At 38.5% G+C, this 11,051-nt stretch overlaps 2 protein-coding genes across 2 annotated transcripts; one reads left to right on the forward strand and one right to left on the reverse strand.

Moving 5' to 3' along the window:
• Nucleotides 1-688: 688 nt before the first annotated feature.
• On the forward strand, nucleotides 689-2,435 carry psmc3ip (PSMC3 interacting protein; the record flags this gene model as incomplete). Its single annotated transcript, XM_080725064.1, has 8 exons — nucleotides 689-748; nucleotides 1,035-1,135; nucleotides 1,226-1,315; nucleotides 1,405-1,516; nucleotides 1,724-1,869; nucleotides 2,008-2,061; nucleotides 2,165-2,224; nucleotides 2,379-2,435. Exons 1-8 carry the CDS (start codon nucleotides 727-729, stop codon nucleotides 2,433-2,435), a joined length of 642 nt encoding a protein of 213 aa, XP_080581190.1. The 5' UTR covers nucleotides 689-726.
• Nucleotides 2,436-2,542: 107 nt separating this feature from the next.
• Nucleotides 2,543-8,869, reverse strand: mlx (MAX dimerization protein MLX). The gene is made up of 8 exons (XM_080724715.1): nucleotides 8,806-8,869; nucleotides 8,156-8,192; nucleotides 7,956-8,045; nucleotides 7,480-7,589; nucleotides 7,274-7,376; nucleotides 6,719-6,818; nucleotides 5,787-5,988; nucleotides 2,543-5,015 (listed from the first exon to the last, which is right to left on the reverse strand). The coding sequence occupies exons 1-8, from the start codon at nucleotides 8,839-8,841 to the stop codon at nucleotides 4,959-4,961; spliced, it is 735 nt and encodes a 244-aa protein (XP_080580841.1). The 5' UTR covers nucleotides 8,842-8,869; the 3' UTR covers nucleotides 2,543-4,958.
• Between the last annotated feature and the right edge of the window lie 2,182 nt (nucleotides 8,870-11,051).

An 11,051-nucleotide genomic window follows, 5' to 3' on the forward strand; every position in this document is an offset into this window, starting at 1 on the left:
AGCCTGAATTAACATTTCGTTTCACTTCATTAACAAAAAAATTAAAGGGGTGTGGCTAGTGATTCAGGGTAAGATTATGGCAGTTTAGAGTCTAAAATAGTTTAGCTGATAATTAGTTCATTCATGGTCTCTCCATCACAGTGGTTCCCAAACTTTTCAGGTCGAGGCCCAAAAGAGAAATTAGAGTTTGCCCGGGACCCAAAGTAGTAAGAACAGTGGATCTACAAGCTCACAACGTGTTGCTTCGCGCCGCATTGTGAGCTTGTAGATCGACTGTTTTCACTACTTCTTGACATTTGTTTTCTAATTTATGGAATTTCTTAGATTTTTCTTTTATTTATTAATGAAATTACTAAAAGCATAGCATTTTTTCCTTTATTTTAAATGAAAATCTGTAATAGCTTTTGGGGCTATATCATTGTTCTGAAAATAAATTTAAAAACAATGATTTAAAATAATTTAAAACAAAATGTAAGAAACACAAAAAATTAAAGGACCCATACAATGTGTCCGCGACCCACAAATGGTTCCCGAACCAGTGCTCCATCATGTCATGCGTTAAAAAGACGCAATGGTGATTCTCCACTGGGATCTGTCAAACCCACGGTCCAATCCTACGCGTAGGAACACAGCTGAGTGGCTACCGTGAATGTTTTGGTCGGTGACGTATATTTCGCGCGTAGCACGATTCATTCTCCAAAGACAGGTTGTGAAACAAGACGGAGAATGACCAAGAAAGACAGCGGAGGTCAGTCCAATCAATGTTACTTTTTACTTTTGGCTTTGACAAGTAATACTAGTATATTTGCCACGTTCGTACTGTAAACAAGCTTAGCTTACGTTAAAAGCTAAGCTAGCAGACGTTCCCAAAAGCCTCCCAGCGCTAGCCTAAAGCCAGCGTTAGCCAAACCACAAACAAGGTGGCATCTCCTTTTAACTGATCGCCTAATTTTGTTTAGATTCCTCATTGTCACACAATTTACATTTTCACCAGTTATTATCAGTCACTCAGTAGTCTATACATTCATCCACAGGCGTGGGACTCATTCTTTCTTATCTGAATGAAAAGAATCGTCCATACAGTGCCCAAGATGTCTTTTGTAATTTACAAAAACAACATGGATTGGGCAAAACGGTAAGATTTATTAGATCTATTAACGTTGACACACATTGTTTACATGCACTATTCTTCTGCTAACTTGCTCGTTCTTATTCACGTTACCAGGCAGTGGTCAAAGCAATGGAACAATTGGCTCTGCAGGGGAAGATCAAAGAGAAAACATATGGGAAGCAAAAGATTTATTTTGCTGATCAGGTTAGTGTGTGAATTTGTAGTTGGATGATTGGCATGCACCTTGGCAGAACCACTTTCCTTAGCTCTGCCTCTGACTACCATTCCCGTAGGCTCAGTTCGAAGAGGTGAATGATGGGGACCTAAAAGCAATGGACACTCAGATCTCAGACCTCAGTGCACAAGTTCAGGCCCTTAACCAAAGCTGTAGACAGCTGGATTCAGGTGGGATACACTGTTTGCTTCAGACATGTTGCCTCTCAAATTATATTGAATTATTATATTATACAAAGTGCCAATAATAATCCAAATCAATCAATCAGCGTGTTGAATAACACTATGTTGTTAATGAATAATAATTATGTTTTGCATGGATCTTTTGAATTTTGGGATCTGTATTTTGTAATGCTATGATGAATTGTGTGCCTACAGAGCTGAAAGAGCTCAACAGTTCCCTGACTACAGAGGAAATGTTGTCAGAAATCCGAGAGCTCAAGGCAGAGTGTTCTGGGTACAGGTTACGCATAGAGAAGATCAAGTCAGCCACAAATCATGTCTCGCCACAAGAGAAAGACAAGGTGAGGATATTTTTTTTCCCCCAAAGTTGAAATTCACGTTCATCTTAGAAATACAGCAAAGAATTGTCTTTTATATTATTATAATTTATCTAAATATAAAATGTAATCTTTGCTATCTTTGATTGTGTTGATGTTTAGGTTTACAAAGAGCGGAATGTTTATGTCAAGGAATGGAAAAAGAGGAAGAGATTGGTAATATTACATGTATTTGACTTTAAATGACTACATAAACTTTGTTTCAAATATATTTCCACCGCATGGATCCTTAAATTACTTTGTGCTGTGCTTCTCTCAGGCTTCAGACATGATGAATTCAATTTTGGAGGGATATCCTAAGAGCAAGAAGGAGTTCCTGGTGAGCCATCATCATGTACACTAGCATAGTGATTACAGATCTGTTATTATGCAGTGCAACAGAGTAATAATGTGAGATCTTGTGGTCATTTCTGTTAGCTTTTGATGCCGCAACCATAATGTGATAATTTGGATGCTGCTCTGCTTTTTTATAGGAAGAAGTTGGTGTGGAGACTGATGAGGATTGTAAGGCAGTTGTACCAAGTATTTGATCGAACACATTGTAGCCTTGCCAACGAAACCTGTGTGGTTCACTGCAATGCTGGTGTTAACTACGAACCAGAGGAAATATTGTATTTATATATCTAAGTTTGTTTTATTTTTGAAGGAACATTTCCAATAAAATACAGATTGATAAAACAATTATGCAAGTTTAGTGTATTTCTTTACAATAAAAAAATAGCTGACTGTATCTCTTAACATTAACAGACCTGATTTAATTAAACCAGCACTGAGATGCTTATCTCACACTCACAGAAATATTTATATATACATTCCCTTTTCAAAGCCTGAATATGAAATCAATAGATCCTGACAATATTTGCAACATTGATTTCCTGAGCTCATGGTGATAATGCAATCTAGCTATTAATTGTACATTTGACAGTTTGATTATTTAAGTTTACACATACACTGACCAACTTTCCTAGACATTCGTTTTGGTAACAATTGCAAAACAATCATGCACTTTTGATTTAGTCATCAACATGTTACATATAAACACAGAACTGACAATAGAATATTGCTCCCATCATGTACACAAGGGCTGATCAAAAAATAATAAGTCTGGCACTGAAGGCAGTAGGCCTCCGCCTCATCAAATAGGCAATCAAGCCGGTCTTAGTTCAATTGAAGGATAAAATTAGGAGAAACCTGAACCAACTGATTTGTGGGAAGACAGTCATTGGTCTGTACCATGACTACTTTCCTTCAAGCACTGCTGTCTATTCAATGTTTGGCTTTTTAACCCGTGAAACCACACACTTTGTGCTCACATTCAAAATAAAACAGTAAACCTTTGATATTCCAAGTAACCATCCATAATGTGATGTCGGTACTTGGGTGCATTTCCAGCAATAGGCACATTGGGGACAAATGCATAGTGAGTGAGTTAAGTCCCTATTTTGGGCATGTCATTGTAAACATTCCAAATAAGCTTATATAATGTAGGCTATATTTTTTCAAAAGCCATTTTGCAATAGGGGGCCGCTGCGAGATATTTTGGCAATTTGGGTGTTCTTGGCATGGAAAAGTTTGGGTGCCACGACTTAATACTTGTTTATCAGCCCTTGTGCGTTTATAGAAACCCCACATTCTCCCATCATCCTCTGCAAAAATAAATGTGTCACAGGCACATTGGTTACACTGATGGAGAACTGCTGCTCTTAATACTCCTGTCCAGCATAATGATCATAGCCTCATCTTGTAGCCATTCCCTTTTTCATTCATATTTGTTTACTATATATATTTACAATAACAATTCATGTCCTCAAAGTGATGGTGTAAAAAAAAAAAAGAATGAGGCAAAATGTTTCTCCTGTGATCCAAAAAATACTGAGACAGCATCCTAGAGCACACCATCAATTAGCCAGAATGATGTCCTGTGTAAAACAGAACTTAATACATTTGTTGGAAACAAAACTGTTAAAAGCTACAGGTATTCTGAAAACCACATCTGTGGTTTAATATAAATAATAAGACCACACAGGTACAGATATCGTAATAATGCAGCTGGGGTGGGTAATGGGGATATAGCTGAAAGGGGTCAAACTTGCATTATCTGAGAACATGTTACATGATCTTTTTGATCCCCTCCCTAATCATGAAATTGAAATGAAACGGTGATTTGTCACATTTACCACAGGGAAAATAAACAATTTGATTAAAAAAAATAAAAGGACCAGACTGCATACCTTGTAAGACAATCAAATAGACCATTTCTAGAAGGAACACAAAACGGTGACATACAGTACCTAAAGCAATGATTGCTAACAGAGCTGATTTTTAAGTCTTCATTCAAATACAATGCAATGCAAACTCAAGAACCGAACTCTTCACTGAACACTCACAATTCCAATTTCCAACCCATTCAATAAAACTTCCTCAGACAAACTAGTGAGATAAAAAAAAAAAAACATCCAGTCCCATCTACCATTTGAAAGCAGCCAGCCAAGATTTCTGAAGCAAATATGTTTAAACTATTGGCTTTCAAGCCTACTTTGTACTTTCATACTGCATCTATAAAAGAGGAGACTCCTAGTCACGAAACTTCTAAAATGACTATAGCCTCACCTTTATTCAGAGGTATTTTTGTCTACAGCAGACTGCAACTGTATTTTCTCTACGCTAAACGACTGAAGCATAGATTGTTAAAAAACACACAGAGACCCTCAAATATCCTACATTTGGGGAGAAATCGGTTGTAATTTGATTGGTGAGCGTGGTTACAACTTAATATTGTATTTTAAACCAAAGCAGTGTGCTCTGAAATTCTTTGGTTAACATCTACAAAGTGTTGGTATTTCTTGTCCACATTAACTGTTAATCTAATGCAACGGTTGGTACACTGCAGTCACATTGCTTTGCATAGAGAAAATACAATTGCAGGCTACACAACACTTGAGGAAATTGGAAATACTGCAGACTGGCCTAATGGGTGACCAAACAGATTTTTTTACAACACCCCAAGAGGCCAGGGCGGAGAGTGATCAGTCCAGTGGTTGTAATGTAGACGATCAGTACAGCTGGCCATTGAGCTGCCTTAACACTCCAACCACAAACTCTCTCAGTGTCTAGGAATGAAAAGAGGGGTCACAGGTTACACAGTAGGGATGTGCATGACAGACCAAAATCATTGTTGAAATTGTTAAAATCAAAGAGTATTGTACATAATAAGTACAAACTTTAAATAATCGGGCTCTGCTCACCATCAATAAATCAAAATTACACCTTTCACCATCATAGCCTATGGTTATAAACAGTCTTTTTACTCTTACATGGAAATCTAATATGGAGACTGGCATGAATATTCAAACTACACAGCCATGTGACTCCCAACATCCCAGCATGAACTAATCCAGTGGTTTTCAACCTTTTTCATACCAAGGTCCATTATTTATTCGGCATATGAGCCACGGACCACCATTTAGCCTCTCAGACCCAAAACTTTGAATTGTGTTACCACTTCAATTCCATGCTGTATTGAAGTGGTACAATAGGAGAGATAAAAGGAAAACGTTGATCAAAATAACAATTATTCTACATTCTCTAATTGTGTAGACTTCTTGTAAATGAAGTAATGCAGATGTTTAACAATAATTTAACTATTGAGTAAAATGAAACCAAATAGACCCGTATTTCTATTTCCAAAGGGTCTATTTGGTTTCATTTTAGAGTCAAAGATCTATAGCGGTACTACATTTGGTTACCAACTCTCCATCATTGAGCTGGGTACCACCTGGAATCCCATCAAGGTCCCTGAACCACTGGTTGAGAACCACTGAACTAATCAACAAGCCAAAGTGTTTGGTCTGAGCTCTGTGTTACGTCAGCATGTTCCTTACCTGGGGTTTGCAGTGCTCCTCTATCCAACTGAAGACACAGGCAGACAGTTCTTGGAAGCTGTTCATTGAAACTGAGTTGCTGAAGGATTGGAACAGAGAGTCCATGATGCTCTGAAAGATGCTGAACTTGACCTGGTCCGATACTTGCTCCTCTCCCTGCTGAGGGTTGTTCTGGTGGGCCTTCACTATGTGCTCATAGTTCCTATACAAATGAAGGACACACTGTTCATTAGTATTGTTATTTTGTACCGGAGAGAATGAGTTTTTACAGCATGCGAAAAGACGCACAAATCGAACTGCGTTAGATCTGGGGAAAAACGCACAGCCGCAGCCACTTGCCGCGCGCCAAATTCGGAGCAGGTGTGCATGAAGTCAAAGAGAATCATTGGTTTCTTTAAGAAGGAGAAAGAAGAAAAAAATAAGAAATTGTCAGTTTTTTTCGTGCAAAAAATCGCACCTGTCTGGTTTACGTTCTGACAAAATCCAGCTGCACAGGCTGGGGTTGAGTCCTAGGTTCCTGAGTGTCAATGGCATGGTGTCAAGTCTGAGGGGGATTATGGCGTTGAACACTAGTCTAGTAACAACAATCTCGAATAGGAGTTGAACTCGCATAGTATTTTTATTTTATTTTGCTCAAAGTAGTAAGTAGCAACTAATCACAACACAACTTAAACTCAGGATATACAAATAAAAGTGTAGTGAAATACACATAAAAGTGTAATGAAATACAAATTTCCAATGTGGTCCTACAATTATGAAATTTAAGTGCAAATTAGGCTAATACAGTAATAATACACAATAATTTCTGAAATCACAGGTACTGCAAATTAACGCTACTGAAAATCTAATCCAGGAGGAAGAAATTGAGTTGCCCCTTTTTTCCCAGGGAAGGGGCTTTTTCTGAAAAAAAAAGAAAAAGGTAATGAGCTTACGTTTTCATGATTTTCAGAGCCATGACTTCCTTCCTCAGCATGGATACCTCCTCCTCTTGTTTTTTCTTCTCTTTGTGAAGGAACTGGATGTAGTCAATGGCTGCAAGAAACACCAACATGCACTAGTCTTATGACAAGCATTAGAACGCTTGGTAGGACAGCAACATGGTTAAAGGAACATTTAGAATAATTTCTATCTACTCAATCTGTGTCTCAAAGTGCTAAAAAATATAGCTGCTGCCTGCTGGTGACATCATGCTAAAATATCCACAGTTGTGGCATCAATTATAAAAGGTTTGAAATCTCTGACATCAGCAGCAGCTTTCTTCAAACCAGATATATGGAGACTGTTCCTTTAACCAAGAATGTACTTTTAAGCAAACATGTTTAGGAATATTTTCATACAAATTCTTTGTAAATATCACTGTTTTTCGCTAAATGTTTTGACTGATTATTTATGTACAATTTTTAACCATTACTTGCATGTGGTACAAATGGCTATGGAGCTCAATGGATGTAGACTGTAGAGCACTATACAGTAGTTATTACTATTACTTTTCTGAAGTATAGTAGCCTTGCTGATCTTCTGCGTTCCCACAGCAAATTCAGACTGCTGTTGGCACGTGGGCACGATAGACTGGAGGTCATCATAGCCTTTCTAGAGTGACAATAAACATGTGTTGATGAACACAGATTCAAGACTAAATCTAAAATATATGCAAATCAAATTCCATAATGATCTGTCTTTGTGAAATATTTACCTTGATAGCATCCCTACGTTTCTGCTCCGCCTGTGTGTGTGCTTGTCTCCGTCTGTCTTTATAGGAGTCTTTGTATGATGTCTCATGCCTGTAGTCACTGTCCTCATCATCTATAGCCAGGAGATGCAAGCGACCGTTATTAGACTGTGACAACGCAAATAATGACAGTTTCATAACGAAAGCACAACCAAGCAAAACACACTTAACTTTTAATGTTGCTAAGTAAGAAAGAAAATGTCAGAAAATGTTACTCTGTAATAGATTTTGCTCACAGCATCATCGTTGAGATTGACATTAAGGGTCATTCCCAGTTCTCACCGGGCAAGATAAAGATATAGATACAAAATATTGTTCTCAATTGAAGTGGATGGTAGTGTCCACACTGGACCATCCACTCCCATCCAATTCAATTGAGAAAGATGTTTTTTATCTTTATCTTGCCCGGTGGGAATGGGACTTTATTCAGAAAACAATACCAGTGTTTGGAACCGAAGAGGCACTCGTGGATCCGATGCTGTTGGCCCTGGAGACAACTGCACCCTTTCTGGCAGTCTCAGCAAAGAAACCTACAGGATAACATGAGTTGTCAAAGCAATTCCTAAATATAAAACAGTCAGAAACACAATACTTCCATCACATAGAGCTGTCAGCGAGAACGGTGTACTGCAATACTCACTGTGGTCAAAGCCGTTGTCACTGAAAGCACCATCAGCCTGTTGAGCCATCATCACCAGGACAGGCAGTGAAATAAGAAACAAGGAGATAAAAAGAGGGATGAGGAGGGTGGCATCACAAGGTACAACGAGCTACCCAATGTAGTGTGACAAAGGGGCGTCTTGGTAGGCAGTCACTCTCTGAGCCCTGCTGAGAATCGTCCCGATTTGGGTAATTGGTGTTTGGGAGGGCATAAAGAGAAGCACCCAATGTATTATTGCTTCCAGCCATCGGTCCATTGTCTAATCTAGGACACCACAGTAGTTAATAGTTACAATCACTTGTTCCTTTCAAGTGTGGCTGCTGTCAGTGTCCTATTTATGACAGCCAGCAGTACAGACAGGACAACTAAGGAAAGTTTAATTTCATACTGCAATGAGCAGGACAGAAATAGATCATTTGTGTATGACATGACATTCGTACTTCTGCCAATTAACTGATAAGTTACTCCAACACGTTAGCTGTTAGCAAGTTAGCTGGCAAGCTAAAGCTAAACTTCTCGACCACAGCGTCAGTTATATGCTAAAAATCTGCATTTGTCCTTGTTATTTTTTATAACGAATCTCACGAACAAACAATTTAATTGAGAGGTTTATTTTATTAGTTACTTACTTTCCAATGGTCCTCTGGCGACGTTGGATCCGTCATGATCTTTGAATAACTTGTTATGGTAGAGTCTGTCCCATAGCCGGGAGGGCTGACTGTTCTGTGATTGGCTAGATGGTTGTCAAGCAACTGTCAACGCGAAAACACATTTTAAATCCCATTGCCCGGCGTAATGACAGTTTCCTTATGATTTTCTTGTGTATGTTTTCAGTGCCATTTATTCCTATTGTTACTTAATTATTAATAAAAGCTACGTTATGATTGAATGATGGCTTGTCAGCTGTCAGATAACTGCTGATCCATCCAGGTAGTGGGATCTAATGTTGCACTACTCCACTCAAAGAAAACAAAGCCTATTCTTACCTCCCCATGACCTTTCTATTGTAAATACCAGTTATTTTCCATTGTGTTTTACGACAGTTTTGTAAGCTTTTTTGAGGTGTTAATCCTTTTAGTTGACCTTGTACCAGTGAACTGTACTGTCATGAAACTGTACCTTTGCCCATTGCCCATGTAAACTTCTAATAATAGTCATCAATTAATCAATCAATCAGAATAGAACTACTAAATGAGTGCTTTCTTGCTCAATGTTAATTAAAATGCGCCCTCTTTTGGATTGATTGATTGATTGAAGAATTTATTAGAAGTTTGCAATAGAAAAAAGTACAGTTTCATGACAGTACAAATCACTGGTACAAGGTCAACTAAAAGGAGATCCTAGAAAGCCGAGGCTTATTTCCACAGGAACCACACTTTAAAGGAGCTATAGTCAACTTTTTCTTGAAAAACGGATGCTAAAATAAAAATAATGTTTCGAAAATATTTTATAAAAAAATAAGCTTCATATATGTGTTTCAATAAAAAAAATGACCACAAAAAGCGGAAAAATAATGATAACATAATCATTTTGGTCCTTTGTTTACATTTACAGGGTCCGAAAAATGTAAACAAAGGGCCAAAATGATTATTTTATCTTTATTTTTCCGCTTTTTGTGGTCATTTTTTAATTGAAACACATATATGAAGCTTATTTTTTTATAAAATATTTTCGAAACATTATTTTTATTTTAGCATCCGTTTTTCAAGAAAAAGTTGACTATAGCTCCTTTAAGTATCTCATATAACATTGAAAGACAGAAGGATAGAACATAGTACTTTATCTAGGATAATATCAGTTTCAAAAGCATAACATCAAATACAAAAGGCAGAATACAAAGAAAAAGGGGGGGGGGGAGCATGGGGGCTTAGTCTATTTACAAGTCACGGGTAGCTGCTGTCTGAAGGTGACTTTTCATACCAATTTTGAAGGAGGCTAGGGATTTGCTCTCCTTTAGGGCTTGTGGAAGGGCGTTCCACATGTTGATGGTATAGCAGGAGAACGAGTTAGCGCCTTGTTTAGTGTTAAATCTACGCTGATGATGATTAGTGGAGCTGCCTCTGGTGTTATGATCGTGAACATCCTTGACCTTTAAGAAGTAGTTTGTCAGGTACATGGGAATCTTGGAGGTGTAGTGTATCTTGTACACAAGGCCCATTGCAAGATGCTGTACTCTGTCAGCTACTTTGAGCCACCCCACGCTTTCGTGGTGATGCTCGGTAAGGTGGGTCAGAGGAGGGATAGTGTGTGTGGATGTTGTTTTACTGTCTGAGTGACATTCAGGCCATGGCTTTACTGCAATGGGTCGGGACCATAGAGTGGGTCGGGACATAGGGTCGGGACCCGTTTGTGGGTCGCAGACGCGCACATAGCCTATTTTTGGTTTCCTGCATTTAGTTTTTAATTAGGCTATTATTATTTCAAAACACACATGTTCTTCTCACTAGTTTGCGTCCCGGGCAAATGTCTAATCTCTCTTTTGGGAACCACTGCAAATTTACTGCATGCATGCAGCATGTGGCTTCAAACGCAGGGTGGCGCTATAGGACAATGCTCGCGACCTAGTGGACCTCACCTGCACTCATCAACTCAGTCACATAGCCTATTCTCTCCCCGGACATGGTGATGTTAGGCTTTTGCAAATTAAGTTTCAAATATGAATGTGAGGGAATGTTTTCTTAATCATTTTGTATTCACACCGCCCACCTGTAGGCATATGCGTAGGCCTAACAGCCTACTGGCATTTTCATGTCTTTCCTTATCATAGAATGGCGTCATTTGTGTAGTGTAGGCCTATTTGTATAGGCCTATTATGTTGTCGTGCCTACCGTGTTTTTATCCGGCCCTGCACCCCTTCTTGCTGTTTCACACAGGA

This window comes from Nannobrachium achirus, assembly GCF_963921795.1.
Source record: "Nannobrachium achirus genome assembly, chromosome: 4".
NCBI classification, from domain to species: domain Eukaryota; kingdom Metazoa; phylum Chordata; class Actinopteri; order Myctophiformes; family Myctophidae; genus Nannobrachium; species Nannobrachium achirus.

What these genes read in the sequence shown, in the direction of transcription:
- mlx (XM_080724715.1), bottom strand. Translation starts at nt 8,841, where the DNA reads ATGACGGATCCAACGTCGCCAGAGGACCATTGGAAA. An exon ending in GGCTACTATACTTCAGAAAA is followed by an intron (nt 6,819 to 7,273) that starts GTAATAGTAATA and finishes TGTTTCTTGCAG; the next exon opens with CCATTGACTACATCCAGTTC. An exon ending in GCTCTGAAAATCATGAAAAC is followed by an intron (nt 5,989 to 6,718) that starts GTAAGCTCATTA and finishes TCATTTGTATAG; the next exon opens with GAACTATGAGCACATAGTGA.